The sequence below is a fragment of the Schistocerca cancellata genome, chromosome 1 (assembly GCF_023864275.1).
Source record: "Schistocerca cancellata isolate TAMUIC-IGC-003103 chromosome 1, iqSchCanc2.1, whole genome shotgun sequence".
NCBI lineage: Eukaryota > Metazoa > Arthropoda > Insecta > Orthoptera > Acrididae > Schistocerca > Schistocerca cancellata.
In genome coordinates this window covers 1,035,682,544-1,035,708,316 of record NC_064626.1, presented here as the reverse complement: position 1 = coordinate 1,035,708,316, position 25,773 = coordinate 1,035,682,544, and the positions used below count along the sequence as shown (strand labels likewise).

At 40.9% G+C, this 25,773-nt stretch overlaps 1 protein-coding gene across 1 annotated transcript in view; it reads left to right on the top strand.

The window, feature by feature from the left end:
• LOC126123319 (uncharacterized) overlaps window positions 1–25,773 on the top strand; it is a 150,884-nt gene that overhangs the window by 5,638 nt on the left and 119,473 nt on the right. Inside the window, exon 2 of the mRNA XM_049915099.1 lies at window positions 9,661–9,741. Within this exon, the coding sequence (XP_049771056.1) occupies window positions 9,661–9,741 (81 nt within the window). The remainder of the gene's footprint in view (window positions 1–9,660; window positions 9,742–25,773) is intronic.

Sequence of the window (25,773 nt, the reverse complement as noted above, 5' to 3'; positions counted from 1 at the left end):
CGGTAATGCCACGTAGCCGTCCGGAGCCTGATCTTTTTGCGACCGTTCATCTCGTGACCACCTATGCAGGAGTCATACTGTGTAATAGTGGCTACATTCCTGCCTAGTCTTTCTGCAGCATCGCAGAACGAACATTCAGCTTCTTGCAGTCGTATTACATGGCCTCGTTCAAACTCAGTGAGGTGTTTATAATGGCGTCTTTGTAGCCTTAAAGTAATTCTTGCCTAACATCAAGTTACCACGTCCAATCTCAAAGGCACCTAACGTTGACGACCATTACAGGGTTTAATGGAAACCTGATTTGCATCCTGACTGTGGCGCTACTAGCGCCGCTCTCATGCGACTGGCGCGGAATTTGAGTAGATATCATCTCTCAGATGCAGAAACGCGCCTACAAACTTTCGTTCATGTCACACAACTCCTTGTTGGTGTTGCGTTTTATCGTGCTAGTGTATCTACAGGTTGGCAGTTGTTACCTTCCGGCCCAGCATGAAGGAGTACTTCGTACCTTGGTTCATAGGGTGCACGTCATCACAGCAATACTGTCAGGTGAATTAGCCCATCCTTAAGTCCCTTCCCTTAAGTCCCATTTCGTCAGAATAGTTATCGTGAAACACAGATCAGACATGGCTGTGCTGTCGACCAACCTTGAATCGGGTAAGTGATAATAATAACGAGATGGTACATAAGTCTACGTTCGTTTTGCCTTAAGCCGGAAGCATTTTCAACAGGATTCGTTGTACTCTGCGGAAGTACGATGTGAAATGTGTTTTTCAACCACCGCCTAAGTTTATTGCTCTTTTAGGATCCGTTTAAGCATGAGAGTCACATAGCTTACAACAGTCGAGCAAATATGCTACAGCAAAACATTGCCTTGGCAAGGTCATCCTATTGAATGTAACAACTCGGAGATTCTGGCACGTACCTACAGCAATTGGGACATCAATTAGCAAGTGACCTTACAAATAGAGCTGGAGGTTTTTGCTTAAATTCTGTTTGGAATTCTACTCTGTCCCTGGTCAAACAACAGAGGGACAAAGTTAGTGCTACCCCATCCGTTGGTTATTAATATTAGCTATCGATGACTTCTGGCATTGGTCATCTTTGGTTGTGTAATGGTGCTAGTGTTTACCGTATGTGCACGTGTGTGTGTTATTAATTTTCACTACCAATAACTTCTAACGTTGGTCATCTTTTATTGTGTGCTAGTGTTTACAGTGTGTGTGTGTGTGTGTGTGTGTGTGTGTGTGTGTGTGTGTGTACGTGTATGTGAGTATGTGTGTGTGTGTGTGTGTGTTGTCTTTCCTTTTATGCTCTGCATGTCGAGGTTTTAGATTTCCTTGCAGAGCGCTGCATCATCTGTACCTTGAAAATGATAGGGTGTGCTCCTGTCGAAATATCGGCGGTTGTCGAAGTGGTCGCCCGGCGGGATTCCCGTAAGTTATTTGAATACTTCATACACCAGGAGAAACTCTTTAGTTTCATATTGTTATTGATTTTCTGACGAACAACTCCGTTCACTAGCTGAGGTCACGCAGCGCTAAAATACTGGGTGGACTCGCATTCGAAACGACGGCAATTTAAATCTTCGTTCGGCCATCCTGATTTCGGTTCCCTGTGGTTTTCCTATGTAACTTAAGGTGAATGCTGACGAGTTTGCTTTCGACTTCAGTGAGCAATTTCCTCGCACAGTCCAAGTTTGTACTTCGGCTCTAATGTCGGGTTGGGGCTTTTCGCCGCTCAGGAACTGGGTGTTTGTGTTGTCCTCATCATTTCATCCTCATCATCATTCGTGACAGTGGCGAGATTGGACTGTGAAAAATTTGGACTGCGTAAAAATTGGGACTTCGTACGGGCGCCAATGACCGTGCACTTGAGCGCCCCACAAACCAAACATCGTCATCATCATCATTCGCCTTTAATGACCAAGTCGTCGCCGAGACTTACTTCACTTTACAAAATCAGTATCAGGAATAAGAACGATAAACATAAAGACTGAAAGACTCTCACTACAGTCAAAAATCGTGCCCATGTTCAGGAACTCACGTTGTTAATAACTTTCTAGCAAGCACAAAAATCTGAGCTACCAATAAAGTACAGGTTAAGATACGTTTGAGCTTTCTGTAGGGAAACTGCTTCTCGATCACTGAATCTCTTAACAGGCCCGATTTGATACAATACCATTCAATGTGAGTGGTATGTGTTATTCAAATTATCCACATTTGAAGTGCAGTAGTATGATCGGTATAAGCCATACTGTAATTTGTCTTAATCTGACGTTGTGTTCCTATAATATCCTAAGAATTTTTTGTGTGCTTCGCTAGCTACACTATATTTATATTCCTGTGACATCCTATGTATTACTCTGTAATACAAATCGTGTTTTAATGTTCTTGAGATCTTACCTGTCCCTGAGGCTCACTTCATATTAAGTCAGTTATGTCACTTACACCAATAAAATATTAAATACTCATTACGTAACATTGGTCTACTCATTTAAAACCTGGTTCCCTTTCTGTATTAAGTATTATAGCTGTAACTACGAGTATGTTAGCACTTAACGGTAGCGGGCTAATAAGTGGTCAGCATCTGGGGGAACTGACCTGTTATACTTTATCTCTCGAGGCTATTATGCCGTGATCCTATGGATTTTGGTGAGAAACCCAACGTTTAACCCCCATTTGGGGAGGACAGCTTCTAGAGCGGTAGTCTTCTGGACATACATCATATTCACACAATGTATCGTTGCTGACTGCCTTTTAACTTCTATTGCAATTTGGCCATCACTGTTGATTGTTGTCAGCACTGCCGATATTGTCCAACGTTGGAAGACAGGTACGGTTGGTCCTCAGAAACAAAAACAACATATCACTGAGCTACATAACTTCCTCTTCCGATTAAAATTATTGGCGTATGTAGCAAGTAAACACTGTCAGCAGTGTCTACGGGTTACTGTAGTATCCGCTTGTGGCTACCAGTACCTGAGTCCATTAAACATTCTCTAGTAGTTTTCTCACTACAAGCCATGTCCCGCTACAGCTGATGTATCTATTTCCTCCCTTCGACACTTCCCACTATGCTCCTACATTAATGTCAAATTCTCTGGTTCTTTTCTGAAATGGCGATACAGAATGAGCAGTGTGGCTCGCCCGCGGTGTATCGATTCGGTTTCATGGTATCTCTCCGCCGCGCGCTTTGGCTAAAGCTCTCGCTTTGGCGGATCTGCAGCGCCATTTGCCGGCCTTTACGCGCAGCAGGGAGGTGGCTCGGAGTCGGTCAAGAACAGTCCTCGCCTTTTTCCGGGTACAGCCTGGTGTTCATCATCCTCATTTTAGTATTTCTACAGTGGGTCAAGCCGCCTGGAGAACAGGCGTCGCGCGACCTGTATTCTCAGCAGGGCGATTAGAGTGACCTGCTGGAAGGAGACTGTCTCGGCTGGATTTGTCAGCTGAGCGCGAGTAGGAAAGCTGTGTTGACGGTTGCACCGAGTATTGATTACGTGCTGCCGCAAGATCGAGGTTTAGCAGTCCGTTGATTCTTTAAAAGATTCGGTGACAGTAAACTGTAGTTAAGTATTCTAGCTGGCCTGTGTCGATTTGGAGCATTTACTTTTGATTAATTCAATCGTGCCATGCAATGGTAAGTTACATTGAGTTATGTAACACTTTTAAACCGAGTGTAATGTGATTTTTCTGTTATTTAATATCATATAAATGAGTTATTCGTTCTTGGCAGCAGGTGAGTTTCAACCAGTACTGGTTGCACACACCCGTTACTCGGCTGACCACTGTACAGTTTAGATGGAACACTCTGTTTGCAGTTAACGAGAATCAGACTGTTGTGGGAGATTCGTTAGCTTTTCTGGTTTCTCGTGCGCTTACGAGTTCGTTTTACGGGCCGCATTAGCTGTGATGAGATTCTGTGTAGAGCGGCTGCCATTTTTATGCTCGTGTGCGATTCGTTCCCGTGCTTGTTGATTTCCGCTCTGTGTCTTAACGTAGCTCACACGATGACTTGTTCTTACATGGCATTGTATCGGTGTAATTTACTATAGTATCCTGGCCGTTATTAGTCGTTAGTGCACAACCTTAACGTTTTGTAGATGTACACTGCATCTGTCTCTCCTTTCTCACCGTGGGGCAGTTTCGGCGCATCGTCGTGCTGTCGAAGTGTTGAGCCGCGTCTTGGGGGTGGTTGTCTGCACAGTCACTTGGTTATTCTTGTTTGTTGAATGCTCATAATTTTCTGTGATTAGTTATTACTGTTCAAATGGAGAATTTTTGGTCTTACTGTCGTCACCATTTGGGAGCAGTATTTTTTCGCTCCCAAAGTTAGTTATATTGGAATCGGAATCTGATTTTTAATACCGAAGTTAATTGACATTGTTGTTTCTGTGTCTTATTACTTATTGCTTTAAATGAAAATTTCTTGTATTAGACAATTTTGAACAGAAGTTGTTCTATAATTTATAGTTATTTAAATTCATTGTTTGATTAACGATACTTTATCATTACTATTAACGCCACTTTGGGCGCAAGATGTTAACCATTTTGGGACTGAAATCTGATTTTTAATACTGAAGTTATTCAACACTGTTATTTCCATGTTTTATTGTATACTTCTTTAAAAGAGATTTTTTTGCATTACTTTCAACCCCATTTGGGCATACAGACTTTATACGAGTAACTGTCACTCAATCTTGGTAACTGTAGTGATTTCAGATTCTCAGTCATTTCAATTTAGTGTGCAACTTTTTAGTTGTGATAATTGTAGTCATTCTGGGCGAACAGGAGGAACATAGGTGATTATGTAATTTTGTATCGCAGCTTACTCATTAGTTGGAATTTGAATGCTTGAATTCTGATGGAAATGTTATTTAGTTTGGACAATAAAGGCCTGAGTGTCTTATTATGAAAACTGCTCCCTTGTACGTTTATTTCGCTCAGCGCTCCACACCACAGCCACTTGTGTTGCTCCTCGCGTCGCTCCTTTCTGTTATTTAATTTAAACTGACGCATATCACAGAATCTCAGAGTACATTCAGCACAAAGGGTGTGAGAGAATGGAAAAGTTTCTGCTAAAGGATTCCAACTCATAGACACTCACAACCTCAGGTAAATTCATATGTATGACCAATGTAAACAATAAGGAGCAAGTGATGACATATTCAAAAAATGTAAGAGTAAGATGTTTACCATAATGTTTTAAAAAGAGTAATTGATGTCTTACTAATAATAGCAAAATGCAGCTCTTCCCTTTCGTCGAAAATATAAAGAATCACTTCAACAATCTTCCAGATTTTAGAGTGATTTTTTTTTATCCAACGATTGACGGCATTTGTTCGAACCTAAGTAAGCGGTTTCAAGGAATTAAGGAGGTTGAAAACATATGAAGGACAATACATTACTTGTTGATATCTACCACCTAAGAACGTCCTAACAATGATGCACTTCGTTTACAATGACATTTCCTGATGGTGCTTCTCCTCTGTTTCCATGAGGCTGTTGTTAATCAGAGCTTTGTTTGAATTTTAAAAAATCAAAACCGTCTCGTGTATAGCACTTAAAGGTTCTGATATTTGCAAAAGATAGCTCACTGATATAGAGTTATCTTGACATACACACAGGCGCCCTGGTGTGTCTAACACTACTTGCGGCTATTGCGATAGTTGTTTTCTTTCTCCATGCTAAAAATAATAACACAGCTTACGTTCTACGATGAGTCAAGATCGATTATTTGGTTTACAGCAAATGAAAGAACGCGAGATATTGACTATCATAAAATAATGGAATGAGGGAAACACGAAGAAAAATACGAATAGGCTTAAGCAATAGCCTTTTATTTACTGCGAAAACCCATAAGAAGAGGAATAACGCTGTACTGAGGCGCGAACTGTCGGCGCTGAGTAGTGCATTTCGTGCTCTTGTGTAACACACACCTGAACAGTTGAATGTGAAAGGTGTAACAGCAAGCACCAGAGACGACATACTTATGCAGACGCTGCTCCCTGCAATACTGTCGCTCACTCCTTAATTATTCTTTGTTTTTATGCGTTTGCTAAGTGTGACAGCACATAGAAAGACGACTCTGACTTTAATCGTACATGAAGGCAGACATGTTCTAAACGGGAGTGTTTTGTGTTAATTGTCATGCACCATCTTTGGCACATAAGAGAAATTTTACGTTTGAAGTTAAATGAAAATGGAAGTGTGATGTCAAATATATGTAGAGTGCTGTAGGAAGATTATTCAGCACATATATGAAATTAAGGTGCGTTTTAGAAATTAATTTTTGACTTCCCAAGAACCATTATTATTGAGTGACTGCTACACTTCAGACAGGGGTTGCATATAACATGCTTATGTGGAAGAATCTGCAATTTCTGCACGGTCGTAATAGTTATCTTGTCATCATTCGATAATTTTGCTTGCAAATCGCATTCACTCCAGTCCACGAATTTCGAATTTATGCGGATCAGTTTACCATTGCACCCAGGTGAGCCCATAATCTATCTGCAAGGCGTAAAATCTATTTCTGTGTGTGTCGTACTTAAGAATTTCAGGATGCGCAGCAGCTTCCTGTGATCAAGGTGAAAGGTGACTGAACTTTATGAAGTGAGTGAGAACTGTGCGTGTGGTATGAGTGACAAAGAATTAAAGCTATATCGACAGATTATACAGTTGAAGAGTTCTTTCGCTCAGAATGAAAGATCGATTCTTGCATCTTTATATCAGTTCAGAATTTCCTCTTTGGACATTCAGAATAATTATTCGTGATTCATGTAAATGATTGCTATTACTTACAAGTCAAGTTCATACTCTAGGGCTACCAAATCTGTTAACTGGCAATACCAGTTAGTGAACTACGTATTCAAGATTTGAAAGCTTCTCAACATTAAATGATGTGGTCTGTGTGAGAGTGTGCTGAATAGTCCGAACTCATTAGATTATAACACTTGCATCACATGTTCTTTGTTATAGATACAAACAGTTCAGTTCTCAAATAGCAAACTAACAGATAAAGAGACATGGACATCCAAATATATTTCGGTACAGAGGCAGAGATAAAATAAGCACATTCATTTCATTAGCAGTTTATATTTTAACATCGATATTTAACTTAGATTCTTTCTTTAAATTAATTTCCCGTTTCTGTTTTGTTTTCCAATACTATACCAGTTATTACTATACTTTTTGTGGTATTAGTCTGTTTTAAGAAATGCTTGTTGACTTTGCTGTATTGAATTTTACACGTTTATTCCGACCAGTTTCAATAAAGATCCAGGAAATAGCAGAAAACAATATATATATAATCGTGACTCATTCATTGTGGATGATGACTGAAAACCAAAGCAGATAGGAATAAAAGTGTAAAATTCAAGACAGCAAAGTTAACATATATTTCTTAAAATATATTCGTGTTATAGATCGTCGCCTGAAAAAGTTATTAATCTGTGTTGTATTTCATTAATTTATAGTGTTTTTAATCTGAACAGAAGAATCTTGTCTTACTAATTAAACGCAAATTTCATGAGAATACTCTGCTTTGTGCACCATTCGCCGTATATTATATGCATTGATATAGATACGAACAGCTGTTTCAGGTATTAATATATCAAGGAAAATATTGCTAATATTGTTTATGAAGTCTTCAGTCCTAAATCTAATCTGATGCAGCGCTCTGCATTAGTCTGTTCGGCGCAAGTCTTTACATCTATACGTAACTACTGCAATCTACAGCAATCTTGAACTGTCTTACTGTAGCCAGGCCTTGATATTCCTCTAAAATCTTCTTCCCCAACCCACAGTCTGCGCCCACATCCCTCCATTGCCAGATTAACGATATATTGATGGCTCAGGAAGTGTCCTATCAAAAGATCCCTTCGTTTAGACAGGTTGTGTCATAAATTTGTTTGCTTCCCAGTTCGATTCAGTACCTTTTCACTAAATTTTCGGTCTACACATCTTATCTATAACATTCTTGTGTAATACCACGTTTCAAAAGCTTCTGTTTTCCGCTTGTTTGAAATGTTTATCGTCCAAGTTTCGCCTCCATACAAGGCGTACATCTTCAGCAAAGATTACTGACGTATAAATTTATGTTCGATGTCAACAAATTTCTTTTTGCGGAAAAATCTTTTGTGGTATTTCCTATCTGTATTTTATATTCGCTTTACTTCGGCAGTCATCCGTCATTTTACTACTCAAATAGCAAACTCATCTCATACTTTTAGCCTCTCATTTTCTAATCGAATTACCTCAACATCGCCTGACCTAATTCGACTATTTTCCATTACCCTGTTTTACTTTTGTTTGTATTCATCTTATAATCTGTTTTCAAGACGCTGTCCACTTCATTCAACTGCTCTTTAACTGACAGAATTACGATGTGATCGGAAAACCTCAAAGTTTTTAATTCTTCTCTCTGAACTTTAACCCACTTTTCGAATTCCACCTTTGTTTCCTTTACTGATCGTACGAGGTACAGATACAATAATATCCTTTACTGCCACCCTTTCCTGTTCTTTGACTCTTATAACTTCAGTCTGGTTTCTGTACAAGTTGCAGATAGCTTTTTGCTCTCTGCATTTTGTTCCTGCTACCTTCAGAATTTCAAAGAGTCTATTAGAGTCAATATTAGCAAATGTTTTCTCTAAATCTACAAACGTTATCGGTAGGTTTTCCTTTCTTCAGTCTGTCTTCTAAGGTAAATTGTATGGTAACTGCGGCCACACACACTTCTTCAGAACCCAAACTGATACTTCCTGACGGCGGCTTCTACCAGTTTTCCCATTCTTCTGCATATAATCCTTGTCAGTATCTTGCATTCGTGACTTACTAAGCTGATGGCCCCATAATATTCACTCATGTCAGCAGCTGCCATTTTTTGGAACTGGTCTAATTCTTCTTGAAGTCGTAGGCACCGTAACACATGGTGGAATAGTTTTCTCATCCTCTCCAGAGGATATAAATAATTCCGGTGAGGGAATGTTGGTCTTCCACTCCAGAGGCCTTGTTCCCACTTAGGTGGCTCAGTGCACTGTCAAATTCGTCTCGCAGTGTTGTATCTCTCACCTCATCTTCATTTGCTTCCTTCTCCTTTTTGTCATATTGTGTTTAAGTTCACTTCCCTTGTATAGCCATTCTGCATGAGGGATTCACAGTCAAATTGGACTATGTCTGCTTGTATGAAGTTTGGCGATAAATGCTATCTGTCACTAAGAAGACATTGATATAGTCACTGCCACACCGAACAGAGTCCCTATGTCATTTCCTTCTTCACAGATGGCAGCACTATCTGTGCAAGTTGAATGTTTCTTGCCTTTTTCTGTTGCCCTAGCGAACCAAGACTTTTCTTTGTGCGTGTTTTATGTGCTCAATAACATGTCTACCAAAGCTGATTATGATCCTTATCAAGAGTATGTTCGGAATTCATAGTCTGTCAGACCATTTGATTCAATCCTAGGTAATAAGCCATAATTATCACTAGTCGAAAATTCAGCTTTTTTCGTTTTGAGGTTATCTTTTGTGTATCAACAAACTGCTTATGTAGTGTGCATTGTCACTTATGTATTTAGTTGCTGTGTTCTAGCTTCGTTGTTTAACAGCGATTGTACAACCAAGTCTTGATATAACCTTATACAATTTATATTTTTTTCAGATACTATTTCCAAACTCAGTAACAAGAAACATGAAGATCGCAGCACAAGAAGTAGATATTTTGCTCGTGATTCTACTGTTGGTAAGTGGACATTTATATTAATCTGCTTCTATTACACTGTAGGAAATTAAGAATTGTATTTTATAACTGTATAAGAATTATTCCTATGAGGTACTGTGTTCTATATGAAATTTAATTTGTTTTGATTTGTTTGAGTGTATGAAGGAGCATCCCCACCAGTTGTAGGAAATTCCAAGATATATTCTCAGTTTAGTCTAACTGAAAATATTGAAAGAGGGAGAAAGTGTAAAAGACAAAGCGCTATTGGAAGGAGAATATTAGGAAGCACTTGTAAAATTATGTCTAGAAGTATCAGTCACTGATAAATTTCTCAACGAAGAAAGTATAATATATTAGATTCATTTTGGAAACTGGGGGGTTATTCAAAGCACAACACTTATCTATAGGGTTTAGTAAAAGTAAACAGAGCTATTAGATCCTGACATCGTGATAATAGTGGAACAGCAAAATCTTACACCTGCTTCTATACTCTTCGGGCAAATGAGGAAAATATTAGTATGCAAGAAGTATTTTTTTGCTACATTACAAGCTGCATATCGAACGAGGAAGTTCTTTCAGTCATAGATAAACGTGGATAACATATCCAAGGCAATAAGGTAGATCATAGCAGTGTAACCGCACATATAAAATATTTTCCTGCATAATGCAGTCATTATTTTAGAACAGATAATCCTGACAGGAAGTATTCGCATCCTAACCTTTCAGCTCACAGAAGTACCTTCTTTATTTGGAAAAATGTGGATCAGAGGGAATGAAACCAGTAAATGAGAAAATGTATCACAGGATTATCAACAATAAATTTAATGTGCACTCTAAGCCTCCTAATAAAATTACTTATCGACTTTATGATGCTTTAGAAATGAAAATCCGTGCACCAAATGAGACAGACAAAATAGCCCTTGCTACAGAACTCCTCACTTGGAGAGTTGAGCAGGCTAAAACAGCACTCCCCACTGACAAGGAGAACGCCTCAAACAGTGTGTATGCTTGTACATTTGATCTGTAGAAGGCCTTGCCTTTTCTGAAGCTTATAATCTCACTGCTTATTGCAAAAGAAACATCTTCATGTACAATTTGGGAGACCATTGCTTCAAAACTGATGAAGGTTTTATGTATGTTTGTGATGAGACAAGTGGTGGAAGGGGATCTCAAAAAAAACGAATGAAGGGCAGCTCGTTTCGTGTTATCGCGCAATAGGGGTGAGAGTGTCACTGATATGATATGCGACATGGGGTGGCAGTCACTGAAACAAAAGCGGTTTTCTTTCTGGCTAGATCTATTTACGAAATTTCAATCACCAACTTTCTCTTCCAAATGCGTAAATACAGGGTTATTACAAATGATTGAAGCGATTTCACAGCTCTACAATAACTTTATTATTTGAGATATTTTCACAATGCTTTGCACACACATACAAAAACTCAAAAAAGTTTTTTTAGGCATTCACAAATGTTCGATATGTGCCCCTTTAGTGATTCGGCAGACATCAAGCCGATAATCAAGTTCCTCCCACACTCGGCGCAGCATGTCCCCATCAATGAGTTCGAAAGCATCGTTGATGCGAGCTCGCAGTTCTGGCACGTTTCTTGGTAGACGAGGTTTAAACACTGAATCTTTCACATAACCCCAGAGAAAGAAATCGCATGGGGTTCAGTCGGGAGAGCGTGGAGGCTATGACATGAATTGCTGATCATGATCTCCACCACGACCGATCCATCGGTTTTCCAATCTCCTGTTTAGAAATGCCGAACATCATGATGGAAATGCGGTCGGTCTCCAGTTGTGGCATGAGCCAATTTTCCAGCATGTCCAGATACACGTGTCCTGTAACGTTTTTTTCGCAGAAGAAAAAGGGGTCGTAAATATTAAACCTTGAGATTGCACAAAACACGTTAACTTTTGGTGAATTGCGAATTTGCTGCACGAATGCGTGAGGATTCTCTACCGCCCAGATTCGCACATTGTGTCTGTTCACTTCACCATTAAAAAAAATGTTGCTTCATCACTGAAAACAAGTTTCGCACTGAACGCATCCACTTCCATGAGCTGTTGCAACCGCGCCGAAAATTCAAAGCGTTTGACTTTGTCATCGAGTGTCAGGGCTTGTAGCAATTGTAAACGGTAAGGCTTCTGCTTTAGCCTTATCCGTAAGATTTTCCAAACCGTCGGCTGTGGTACGTTTAGCTCCCTGCTTGCTTTATTCGTCGACTTCCGCGGGCTACGCGTGAAACTTGCCCGCACGCGTTCAACCGTTTCTTCGCTCACTGCAGGCCGACCCGTTGATTTCCCCTTACAGAGGCATCCAGAAGCTTTAAACTGCGCATACCATCGCCGAATGGAGTTAGCAGTTGGTGGATCTTTGTTGAACTTCGTCCTGAAGTGTCGTTGCACTGTTATGACTGACTGATGTGAGTGCATTTCAAGCACGACATACGCTTTCTCTGCTCCTGTCGCCATTTTTTCTCACTGCGCTCTCGAGCGCTCTGGCGGCAGAAACCTGAAGTGCGGCTTCAGCCGAACAAAACTTTATGAGTTTTTCTACGTATCTGTAGTGTGTCGTGACCATATGTCAATGAATGGAGCTACAGTGAATTTATGAAATCGCTTCAATCATTTGTAATAGCCCTGTATTTTGTTGACACCCACCTATGTAGGGAGAAATGATGATCATAATAAAATAAGAGAAATCAGAGCTCTTCTGAACCTTGTTTATGACCCAGTATTCTGTATTCTGTATTTTTAGTAACTGAATCTGCAAGCAAAAAGATGCAATTATCTTTGCACTGGAAGACTGGGTCCAAATTGACAAATCCTCGAAGATGAAGGTTCCACATTTTAATGTTATCAGTAGGAAGAAAGAGGAACTCTTATCCATTAAGGTTTTGGAGATAGTGATTACCAACAGAAAAGAAACTACTGATGGTCAAGCTTTCGACTGGTTAAACAAAAAGCGGTTGACAGTGGTGAAATGTTCCCATTCAAAATGTTTTTCAAGGAAACTCTGAATGAAGATATTCCTTTCTTTGGAAATAAGAGTGGAGGATGGCCATTATTATCATTGTCGACTGTCATTCAGGAACTCCCAGGTGGATTGGAATGGAAGATTTCTGCATCTAAGAAGAAGGACATGACAGATCTCTTGCCCCATATATCTCTAATCAATAATCACTCAACTGATACAGTAAACAACCAAGAAAATCAAAATTATGAATATGTATGTATTGATTTGCTTGAATTTTCCTGATATGGCTGTGTGGAAAAATATCACAAGATCTCTGTTTTGCAATAAACTGTATTAAACTGTAAGTGTAATAGTCTGACTTATGTCTATTAGAAAATACATTGATCATTTAAAAAACACTGCATGAATTGAATTTTTTGTTCCATCCAACAAATTCAAATTCACAACCAGAGTGAACAAAGTCCATTTTTCCTTTTACCAAATTAAGTTGGTAACCAGGGTTACGAAATTGTTATTTCATATGTGTGCCAAAATTTATTTTAAACTATGCTCTAGTTATTAACAATTCTCAATAATAAATTTAAATATCCAGGAAATATTAATAACCAGAAACTTTAGGACTATTGCTCTAAACTGTTTCAAACGTATTTGGCCCACTTTAGTTGTGACTCTCTTACATATTCCCTCCACTTCTCAGCTTCTCTCCTCTGTACTGGCTTGCCATCTAAGTTTTCGATATTCACGTAGTTGCTTCTCTTTTCTCCAAAAGTGTCTTTAATTTTCCTGCAGGTGGATACCATCATTCCTCTATTTATATGTGGTTTCACAGCCTTGCATTTGTCCTCTGCCAGTACTTACTGAGCGATTTTGGACTTCCTGTCAATCTCATTTTTTAGACGTTTGTATTTCCTTTTCCCTGTCTAATCTGCTCTGAACAACCACTGGTTCTTTCAGTTTATCCTTGTTTCATTTACTTTATACCCTCCCTTTCTAAAGCTTCTTCAGTTTTAACCTGAGTTCATAATCAACAAATTACAGCGAGATTCTATACCTGCCCTTGGAAATGTTTTTCAGCTTAAAATATGTTTCGAAGTCTTTGTCTTAACATTGCACAAGCAGTCTGAAACAGTATTGTATTTCGTTTTCCCCTTAACTGTCATCTCTGAAAAAGTTAGTGGCCAGGGTTATGGCGATATCTGAGTGTGTGGGGGAGGGGGGGCATTCTGTGGGGGGTGTAGGGCGTCTGACTGTGTTGGACGGCTAGGAAAAGGTGAGGGAGCCAGCTTGGGGAGGAGGACTGGCGCCCACTTCATATTTTGCCCATGGATTTCCATAACTATTGACTCTCTACATAGTGCAGAGGGCATTTACTTTTAACTAAACAAAAACAATGTGCACAACATGTATGTCACATACATTCCTCATTGAAGACCTCTTACCGATCTGAAATACTCATGCCTGACCTTTGGTCTAATTTCAAAATACTTAGGGTAATAAATTGTCGATGGTGTGCAGCAACCAGCCACAAATTGATTTTAGGTTATTGTATTAAAAAAGTACCGTTAAGGGTTCCGAATTTTTTGAATTGATCATTAGAACGTTTTTTTATTCTTTCATCAAAACAAATTAAACTTTGCTTTACTATGAGTTGCCCTAGAATAAACAATAATTCACAATTACAAACGTATTACCAAATGGGTGCGCTACATATTTATGTTGGAATGTAACTTACGTGAGATGTCCATCTGTTACATTTGTTTTTGTAGTGTTCTTGCAATGCATTACATTCTCAAGGATATTTGTGCAAGATTGCACAAATCCCTTGTATTTATCTTTTCTCTCTGCATTTAATGCCTTATATATAATGTAAAAAGCTTGGTCAATCTAACATAAAAGTAATTTACGCTTCCTTTCTCAAAAAATGCCATATCTTTATAACATTGCATTGCAACATCTTCCATGTTCATGTACTTTGTAAAGTATGTATTTATTTGCATATGTTGTAAATCAAACCTTGTGGTGCACATTGACAATTTATTCGTTTTGTAACCGAACAAAAGTGGTTTATGATGCAGATCGACATTTGTGACTGTGAAAATACAAACATATTTGAGAATGTATTTCATTGCAAGAAAATTGCAAAAACAAATGCGCCAAATGGAGATTCTCACACAATTATGTAATGCATCCATTTGATTACACGTTTGTATTTGTGAATTCTTGTTTTCTCATAGGGCAACTCACAGGAGACCAATGTATAATTTGGTTTGATGAAAGTATGAAAAAACTGTCTGATGATGAATCTGAAAAATTCGAAACCAGTAACGGTACTTTTTAAATAAAGTAGCCTAAAACCAATTTGTGGCTGGTTGCTGTACACCATCAACAATTTATTTCATATGACGGCCACTGTCTCCAACCATGTCTATATTTGACAAAATTGCACCTAGGGTGGGATCCTGTGTCGTCTGTTGAATCTTGAACTTAATGATTCTGGTTAACCTGTAGATTAGAAGAGCAATTATTAAACGAAATTAGGTAGTTTCCTTGCAGATTTACTGTTTGTATATGTAATCAAATTATGTTGAAAGTATCATAACTAGAGACTACAGTAAATACTTGCAAGATTATTTATTTGTGTCTTTTTATCCGACAGGCACTGTGCAATTATAGCTTCAGATGCCTGAAAATGTTAAAAATGTGACTATGATAACCTGTTGCATTAGTATCTTGTGACTCATCTATTGATACCATTAATTTGGAATTTTGTTTACACACAATTCCTACGTTACAGGAAAGGAAAAAATTGGAAATTTAAGTTTTTTGATATTGCTTCACTCATTTACTTTTGCACACATCTGCTCGTAACAGCTGCACTACACAACGGATTTTGCAGACCGCCGGAAGTGCCCATTATTTGAAGTTTACTCTTACAGAACGAGATCACACAATAGAAGAAATGGTATATTGCGTTCTAGATTCTTGTGGTGTATAACTGACTGACTTGAATATCGATGTTATCTAAGAGATTTCAAAAACTGTGTTTAGACGATGTGCATTTTTCAAAAACCATTCGTAAATTTCAAATAAATATATAATACTTACCTTGGAATATAATGATCTTTCTTGAACCTGGGCCTTATGAACAACTGTTTCGAGTGTTTCACTGCAAAACACGAGTGGGAAGGTTTCCATTTCCCTCCATGACAGTATTCAGTTTTCATGCGGCGAGGTTTTTAAATAAAAATACGCTTTCTGATTAACAGACAAAAACGTTTATGCAGAAAATCTCGAGTAACAAATGTGCACATTTACGACATTAACACTTTCAGTTCTTTGACGCTATCAGTGATAGCAGAATGCACGAAATACATCTAACAAATTCCCTTCACTCGGAGGGATGGGTTTTATTCAGATGTCACAATAAACACCTTTTGACATAGCAAAAATAGTTGGTGACATATCTGAATAGACTTTAGCATATCCCTGCCATTTTTCAGAAGACCGTTGTTGCAAGACGACGAGTTCTGCATCTTAACACCTTCCATCTGTCGTTGCAGTTATTTGTCGAGCCCAGGCAGCGTCATAACAAGGAGAATTATGCATAATGAAGAAAGTTGTGTAATCAGTCCGAATGGACGACAGAGGAAAAAAAGGGATTTAAGTTTGACATAAATATAATGATTTTTGAAAACGCTACTCACAGTCTTGCATAGTATAAGATTAAGTAAATGTACAGTTGTGATCGCACAGTGGTATCTCGTGACGCAGAAGAAGAGCATCTAAACCGTTTTTAAAAAAGTAACACTAAATATCTTCCAACAGGCTTCTGCTTCTATCTTTCAGTAACCTTAATCTAACATCGATAGAATGTAATGCTAGCTATTAGAAATGAAGATTTCTCACAGCTTGCAGAGACTTCAGGACTGATGAGCTCATATGCAAGAAGATTAGTTCTTAATATTTCCTAGCTTATATTACATTTATCAGTAGAGCAGAATAAATTGCACAGAAAAATAAATAAAATACATTAATTTTTCAGAAGCTCATCACTGAAAGTTTTAAACGCTGTTGCCTAAGTTATTTCACTACTTTGACAACAGAAGCATTGCTGTAGTACATTATAGGAATAATACAACATATTATATTAGGATACTTGAGGTCATTTCTTATCTACACTTATGTAAAGGCCAATTATGAAAGGATACTCGTCTAAAGATACATATATCAACAATAATTTATATAAATATAAAGAATTCTCATTTAGTCATTTCACTAAGCGTTTAGTCTGTCACTTATAAATGAAACTTATCCAAACAAACCAAAGAGACCACCAGCTCCACCTCCTATACCACTTGGCAAAAGACCTCCAAAGTGACCTGCCCCTCCTGCTATACTCGAAGATTGGGATTCTGAGCCTGAGAAACCTAAAGGAAATCCTCTGTTTCCTCCTAACCCACCTCCAAAGCTCCCAGCTGATGACTGAGAGGAAGACCCAGTAAATGAGCCACCACCAAGCCCACCACCCAGTGATCCAGCTGATGATTGGGATTGAGAACCAGTAAATGAACCACCACCAAATCCGCCACCTAGTGAGCCAGCTGAGGATTGAGAACCAGACCCAGTAAATGATCCACCACCAAGCCCACCTCCTAGTGAACCAGCTGATGATTGAGACTGAGATCCAGTAAATGACCCACCACCAAGTGCACCTCCTAGTGATCCAGCTGAGGATTGAGATCCAGACCCAGCAAATGAGCCACCACCAAGACCACCTCCTAGTGAACCAGCTGATGATTGTGATCCAGACCCAGTAAATGAACCACCACCAAACCCACCACCGAATGAGCCAGCTGATGACTGAGACCCAGACCCTGTAAATGAGCCACCACCCAGTCCACCTCCTAGTGAACCAGCTGACGATTGTGATCCAGACCCAGTAAATGAGCCACCACCAAATCCGCCTCCTAGTGAACCAGCTGATGATTGAGACTGTGACCCAGTAAATGACCCACCACCAAATCCACCACCTAGTGAGCCAGCTGATGACTGAGATCCAGATCCAGTAAATGAACCACCATCAAACCCACCACTGAGTGAGCCAGCTGAGGATTGAGATTCAGATCCAGTAAATGAACCACCACCAAATCCACCACCTAATGAGCCAGCTGATGACTGAGATCCAGACCCTGTAAATGAGCCACCACCCAATCCACCTCCTAGTGAACCAGCTGATGATTGTGATCCAGACCCAGTAAATGAGCCACCACCAAGTCCACCTGCTAGTGAACCAGCTGATGACTGAGACTGAGATCCAGTAAATGCACCACCACCAAATCCGCCACCTAGTGAGCCAGCTGATGACTGGGATCCAGACCCAGTAAATGAACCACCAAATCCATCATAACCACCACCAAATGCTCCTGAGCTGGATTGAGACTGTGATCCAGTGATTGCTCCATCAACACCATACCCACCTCCAATAGCACCAGATTGAGACTGTGAACCACTGATTGCACCACCTACACCAAATCCACCTCCAACAGCTCCACCAGATGACTGTGACTGTGATCCAGCTGCCCCAATACCACCTACTTCACCATGACCTCCGTATCCACCACCAATAGCTCCACCAGATGACTGTGACTGTGATCCAGCTGCTCCAATTCCGCCTACTCCACCATGACCTCCATACCCTCCTCCGATAGCTGCCCCAGATGACTGTGATTGTGATCCAGTTACACCTACCCCACCATAACCTCCATGTCCACCTCCAATAGCACCACCAGATGACTGCGACTGTGATCCCGCTGCACCAATTCCACCTACTCCACCATGACCTCTGTATCCACCACCAATAGCTCCACCAGATGACTGTGACTGTGATCCAGCTGCACCAATTCCACCTACTCCACCATGACCTCCATATCCACCCTCAATAGCTCCACCAGATGACTGTGACTGTGATCCAGCTGCACCAATTCCACCTACTCCACCATGACCTCCATATCCACCCTCAATAGCTCCACCAGATGACTGTGACTGTGATCCAGCTGCACCAATTCCACCTACTCCACCATGACCTCCATATCCACCTCCAATAGCTCCACCAGATGACTGTGACTGTGATCCAGCTGCACCAATTCCACCAACTCCACCATGACCTCCATGTCCACCTCCAATAGCTCCACCAGATGACTGTGACTGTGATCCAGCTGCACCAATTCCACCTACTGCACCATGACCTCCATGTCCACCTCCAATAGCTCCACCAGATGACTGTGACTGTGATCCAGCTGCACCAATTCCACCTACTCCACCATGAACTCCATATCCACCTCCAATAGCTCCACCAGATGACTGTGACTGTGATTCAGTTGCTCCAATTCCACCTACTGCACCATAACCTCCATGTCCACCTCCAATAGCGCCACCAGATGACTGTGACTGTGATCCAGCTGCACCAGTTCCACTTACTCCCCCATGACCTCCATACCCACCTCCTATAGCTCCACCAGATGACTGTGACTGTGATCCAGCTGCACCAATTCCACCTACTCCACCATGACCTCCGTATCCACCACCAATAGCTCCACTAGATGACTGTGACTGTGATCCAGCTGCACCAATTCCACCTACTCCACCATGACCACCATACCCACCTCCAATAGTTCCACCAGATGACTGTGACTGTGATCCAGCTGCACCAATTCCACCTATTCCACCATGACCGCCATACCCACCTCCAATAGTTCCACCAGATGACTGTGACTGTGATCCAGTTACACCTACCCCACCATGACCTCCATGTCCACCTCCAATAGCACCACCAGATGACTGCGACTGTGATCCAGCTGCACCAATTCCACCTACTCCACCATGACCTCCGTATCCACCACCAATAGCTCCACCAGATGACTGTGACTGTGATCCAGCTGCACCAATTCCACCTACTCCACCATGACCGCCATACCCACCTCCAATAGTTCCACCAGATGACTGTGGCTGTGATCCAGTTACACCTACCCCACCATAACCTCCATGTCCACCTCCAATAGCACCACCAGATGACTGCGACTGTGATCCAGCTGCACCAATTCCACCTATTCCACCTCCAACAGAGGTTGCACCAGACTGTGATCCTGCTCCACTAACTCCATGCCCTCCAAGATAGCCACCTCCAATAGCAGTTGATTCAGACTGTGAGCCACTGATAGCTGCACCGTGACCTTCATGGCCACCTCCAAGTGATCCACCTACTGCTTGTGATTGTGATCCAGATGCAGATATTCCACCAACTCCACCATGAACTCCATACCCACCTCCAATAGCTCCGCCAGATGACTGTGACCCAGCTTTACCAATTCCACCTACTCCACCATGACCGCTGTACCCTCCACCAAGAGATCCAGCAGCTGACTGTGATTGAGATCCAGCTGCACCAATTCCACCTATTCCACCTCCAATCGAACTTGCTCCAGACTGTGACCCTGCACCACTGATTTCATGTCTTCCTAGAAAGCTTCCACCAGTAGCACTTGATTCAGACTGTGATCCACTGATAGCGGCACCAATTCCTCCAAAGCCGCCCCCAAAAGATCCACTTGATGATTGTGACTTAGATCCAGATGCACCAAATCCGCCTAGTCCACCTGCTATTGCACCGGACTGGGATTGCGACCCACTAAATGCACCATTGTATCCCAGGCCAGTGCCAAAAGAGCCAGATGAAGATTCTGAAGAGGATCCAGCTATACCGACACCATTAAATCCTCCTCCAATAGCACTTGAACTTGACTCTGATGAAGATCCGCTAATTGTGCCGGAACCACCGCCTAATGACGCTGCTGAAGACTGTGCTGCCGATTCAGACACTGCAGCTCCATCTGGTTTAATGCGTCCATATAATATGCTTCTTCCTAAGTGCTCTGCTCCTGCTTGCAGACTTGACACGCCTTCAGCGGACGCTGTTGACTCTGAGCCTGTTGTAGCTATTCCAATTTCCTTGTCAAGGACGTTCCGCTTTTCTTGTTTCAGTCCTGAAAGAAAATTTGTGTTTAATTTATATAAGTAAAAGTAAGCTGTTTCTGCAAGTTAACATGTAGAGTTATCTTTTATTGCTCAGTTTCTCTGCTGAACTGCTCGGCATAACTTATATGTACTGTCAAGAGCTCCAAGTAGAAAAATTAATTCGAATTTACTGCTAAAAACAGTTAAATTTAATTTCGAAAACAATTTACTTTTGTGAAGTGGCTGGTCCTGGATGTGGTCTTTTTTTTTTTTTTTTTTTTTTTTTTTTTTTTTTTTGATTCGGCTGAAGTTCCGTTTAACAATGTATGAAACGTCATAGAGAAAATAAACATCTTCACGATCTTCTAATGCGTTTTGAAATTTGTGTCCATGTCGTAAGACTGGTCCTGCTCACTTCAATTTTAATGACCGAAGAGCAAAAACCGCCCACCTGGCGTGGTTTGCCCTGATACATCGTTCAAAGATTCGTTGCAAGGTATCCACGACATCACCATCGAAGTATTGCAATGTTTGACCCACAATTCCTGCGATTGTGATGAAAAACTGCTGTGGACAAAATAGATATCTGTTCCTTTAGTTTAAGTTTTTAATAGTTATTATAACACGTAATTTATTTGTCACAATTTGGTGAGTTAACTGAAATATGTATGTATTAGAATAGTGGCAGAAGAACTGTATAGGTGAGCGTATGGAGAAGTAAAATATTTGTAGGCCCGAAACGATGATTTCAGAACAGTAATAATATATATTAAAACTATGTCACATGTAGTAAGAAAAGCCGAAGCGAATAATTCCCGTTTTCTAGAAGGGTCGTCGGGCAGGTACGGATAATTAGGGACCTATATCTGTTTTGTAGTCATGCAAGTCGTGGTATGCTCACCAATTATGACCCTTTTAGAGAACCAAAATCTTAATAGTGGACTGTCGGTATTGTAACAGACATCTTGTGAAAGACAGATCGCTCTGATCGTCCATCAGATCTCTAGCGCTGTAAATGATGAGAGATTGGTTGGTGAATCGTTGGTTGATATCCTGAAGATATTCTGTATACGAGGGTGGTTTGAAAAGGTCTCGGAATCCCGACGAGAAGTCAGCACTAGCACAATGAGTTGTTCACGTGATATTCATTGGACTCTTGCGTGTAAACAAGTGCCACGTCAGTGCTCTCCGAAGAGCGCTGTGGCGGTGACGTGGCTCTGTCGTTGTTCCCGCGTTGTGATTTGCGAAGACGGAAAAAATCGAGATTCGAACAGTGATTAAGAACTTCGTAAAGAAAGGTATGAAAGCAAAGGACAGTCATGCCGATTTCCAGAATGCACTGGGTGTCTCTGTTCCTCCATATTCCAACTGCTGCCAAGTGGCCAAATTAATTTAAATTTGGTCGGGACAGTTTAGATGATCATCCGGGCAGTGGTTGACCAAGATGCAAAAATGCACTAAAGTGGTCATGGAGGATCGCCGATTGAAAGTGCGCGGAAGTGCTCACGTTTGCCAGATGTCATCTGAAAGGGTACATCACATTTTAACTGAAGAATTAGAAATGAAAAAATTATGATGGGTGCCGCGACTCGTGACGCAGGATCAAAAACATGTGCCGTCGCCAGGGCAAAATTACACGAAGTAAGGTATGAGTTGTTGCCACGCCCGCTTATTCACCTGATATGGTTCCGTCAGACTCCCATCTCTTCCCAAAACGGAAAATTTTTCTTGGTGGACGAAGATTCACTTGAAATGAAGAATTGATAGCCGGAGTTGACAACTATTTTGCAGGCCTGGAGGGAATCGTTGGACCAAGTGCATTAATCTACAAGGAGACTACACTGAAAAATAAAAAAAGTTTCAGTGATGTAAGTACTTTTTCTTCTATTCAGTTCCGAGAACTTTTCAAAACACCTTCCGTAGTTCCACACCGCCATTTAGCGAACAAGATACAAGTTTACGGGGTAGCAGACCAGATTTGTGGCGATGCAGGCCTTGCAAGCACATTGAACCCATCGTGTCGTTCTTAACGGGAGGAAACAGATATAATGCTAATTGGGGGAGCACCTCAAAAGAGTGTTGAGGGACCCGTTACTATGACGTAAACTCTTACCTGAAGAACTATGAGCACGTTTACATCTTCGGTACTGTGAAACAAATCTCATCTCTTGCGAGTTCTTTGCTTTCCATATTTTGGGAAGAGGTAGTATGAACTAAAACAAGGAAAAAATGCGCAGTATACATAGGTGTCTCAAGGGAAGACTCAACAATGGCTACTTCACCGACTCTCCGTGGTGGTTCAGCAGTCATCGCACTGTTCGTAAGGATACTTGTCTTGCTGCAAACAAGCCTATTTCCTGATCCAAGGTTCTAGACGTGGCTGTGCCAGCCTGTACGGAGTTTGGATTCCCTGAACCCACCGATTCCATATTCTCCCCTGAAAGCGAAAATATTTAGTTGACGTCCATCTGTTGCTGTTGTGGTCTTCAGTCCAAAGACTGGTTTGATCCAGCTTTCCCCGCTACTCTATCCTGTGGAAGCCTCTTCATCTCCGAATAACTAATGCAACCTACGTCCTTCTGAATTTGCTTACTGTATTCATCTCTTGGTCTCCCTCTGTCACCTTCACTCCCCACACTTCCATGTAACACTAAATTGGTGATCCCTTGATGTCTCAAAATGTGTTCTATCAACCGATCCATTCTTTTGGTCAAGTTGTGCCACAAATTTATTGTCGCCACACTTCTATTCAGTACTTCCTCATTAGTTATGTGATCAACCCATCTAACCTGCAGCATTATTCTCAGCAGCACATTTCAAAAGCTTTTATTCTCTTCCTGTCTAAACCGTTTATCAACCATGTTTCACTTCCATACATGGTTACACTCCAGAGAAATACCTTCAGAACAGAGTTCCTAACTCTTAAGCCTATATTCGATGTTAACAAATTTCTCTTATTCAGAAACCCTATTTTTATCATTGCCAGTCTACATTTTATATCCTCTGCTTCGGCCATCATCAGCTATTTTGCTGCTCAAATAGCAAAACTCATCTACTACTTTAAGTTTCTCGTTTTCTAAACTAACTCGCTCAGCATCACGTGATTTAATCTTGCACGCCAAATGGAAAAGTTTCGTGTACCTACATTAGGAGCAATCGTCGTAGTAAAATAAGAGAAATCAGGGGTCGCACGGAAATATTTAAATGTACGCCTTCCCCGCACGCAGTTCGAGAGTGGAACGGTAGAGAAATATCGTGAAAGTGGTTCGTTAAGCCCTCTGACAGGCACATAATTATGAATTTCGGAGTACCATGTAGGTTTAGGCAGTGCCCAACGCGAGCAGCAATATCGTGGAAGGATACTTCGCAGGCTCTTCAGTCCTGTAAATCAATATAAAGGCATGGTTGTTTGTAGGAAAATTAACATTGTTCGTTGAAATAGTTGTGCAAAATGTATATGCTGTAGTATGAGGTCCAGTGTACTGACAAATGCAGTCCAGTATAACGGTATCGCATTTGATCTCAGTAGTACAGTGCATAACAAGATATCAACGATTCAGGTGTCAGAGGATGGAACTCGGTATAAATGCAATCGGCTCTGTGCGTTGTTAGTGTGTGCGTATGTGCCTTTCCTGCAGACAGGAAACAGACACCATTAGTGCCAGTGCGTATAGTGTGCGTAAACCACGAGAGTGACATTGCCACGCGGAAATCGGTTATCATGTGATAAAAAAGCAAAGATCGCAGAAAATGGGACTCTGTAATCTCCAAATCGCCAAGAAGTTGAAACGTTCAGCTACAGTGATTTATAATTTCTTTAGAGTGGGCTCACGATATGGATAAAACGGAAAATATGGTCAAAGTAGGAAATTATCTGAGGAATCAAAAAGGTTACTTTTACGCAAAGCAAGTGCCACTAACCGTTATTCTTCTCAAATTGTTGCTAATTTACAGTTATCAGTAAGTGCCAGACATGCACGACAAATTCAGTCAAATGAAAACAGCTTACATTCAAGAAGCGACTGCAGAAACCTGCTCCAACGGCCAAACATAAACAGGCTAGATTGGAGTTTGCTAAAAATCCTATGTCACGGACTTGAGAACGGGTTAATGTGATCTTCAACGATAATAAGAAGTTTAATTTAGATGGTCCGGATGGATTTCAATACGACTGGCATAATCTGAGAATAGAGCAGCAGGTTAGAATGAGCAGAAATTTTGGAGGTGGAAGTGGGTAGCCTTATGCACTGAGGGTAAGTCACGTCTTACTTGGATAAACACTATAATGAACTCTAATATGTAAACTGAGATGCTAGAGACAGAATGGATTAGAATGTACGAGCACATAGGGTCTAATGTTTCAACGAGATACTGCATCTGCGCATGTTTCTGCTACAACAAAAAAGTTGTTTGAAGGTAAAGTTATCTATGTCGTGCCCTGGCCTGCACATACCGTAGATTTGAACCTCGTGGAAAACCTTGCAAGGCGTGTTAATCGCAATGGAAGGCAATTTGGGCTCGTATGTTAGCTGAAAAGAGCGATACGAAAAGAGTGGGCAACAATTTCATCTCAAGAACTATAAACCCTAACATAATCAACGCCTAAGAGAGTTTTTGACGTAATTAGGAAGAACGGAGGTTGGACCGAGTACTAACAATGCAATAAGACAACAGGGCAGCGAGCGCCTTTATATCAATTTCCATCCAGGAAATGCAGACACCTTATTTTGTTACTAGTACCATGAAATAAATTATATAATTCCGCCATGATTGCTTATGTCTTATATGTACCTATTACTTTCGTAATTCTCCCTTAGGAATGCACACAGTCGGTCGAAGTGACCGAGCGGTTCTAGGCGCTACGGTCTGGAACCGCGCGACCGCTACGGTCCCAGGTTGAATCCTGCCAAGGGCATGGATGTGTGTGATGTCCTTAGGTTAGTTAGGTTTAAGTAGTTCTACGTTCTAGGGGACGGATGACCTCAGAAGTTAAGTCCCCTAGTGCTGAGAGCCATTTGAACCATTTTTGAGTGCACACACATTTGAACATTTGAACACTT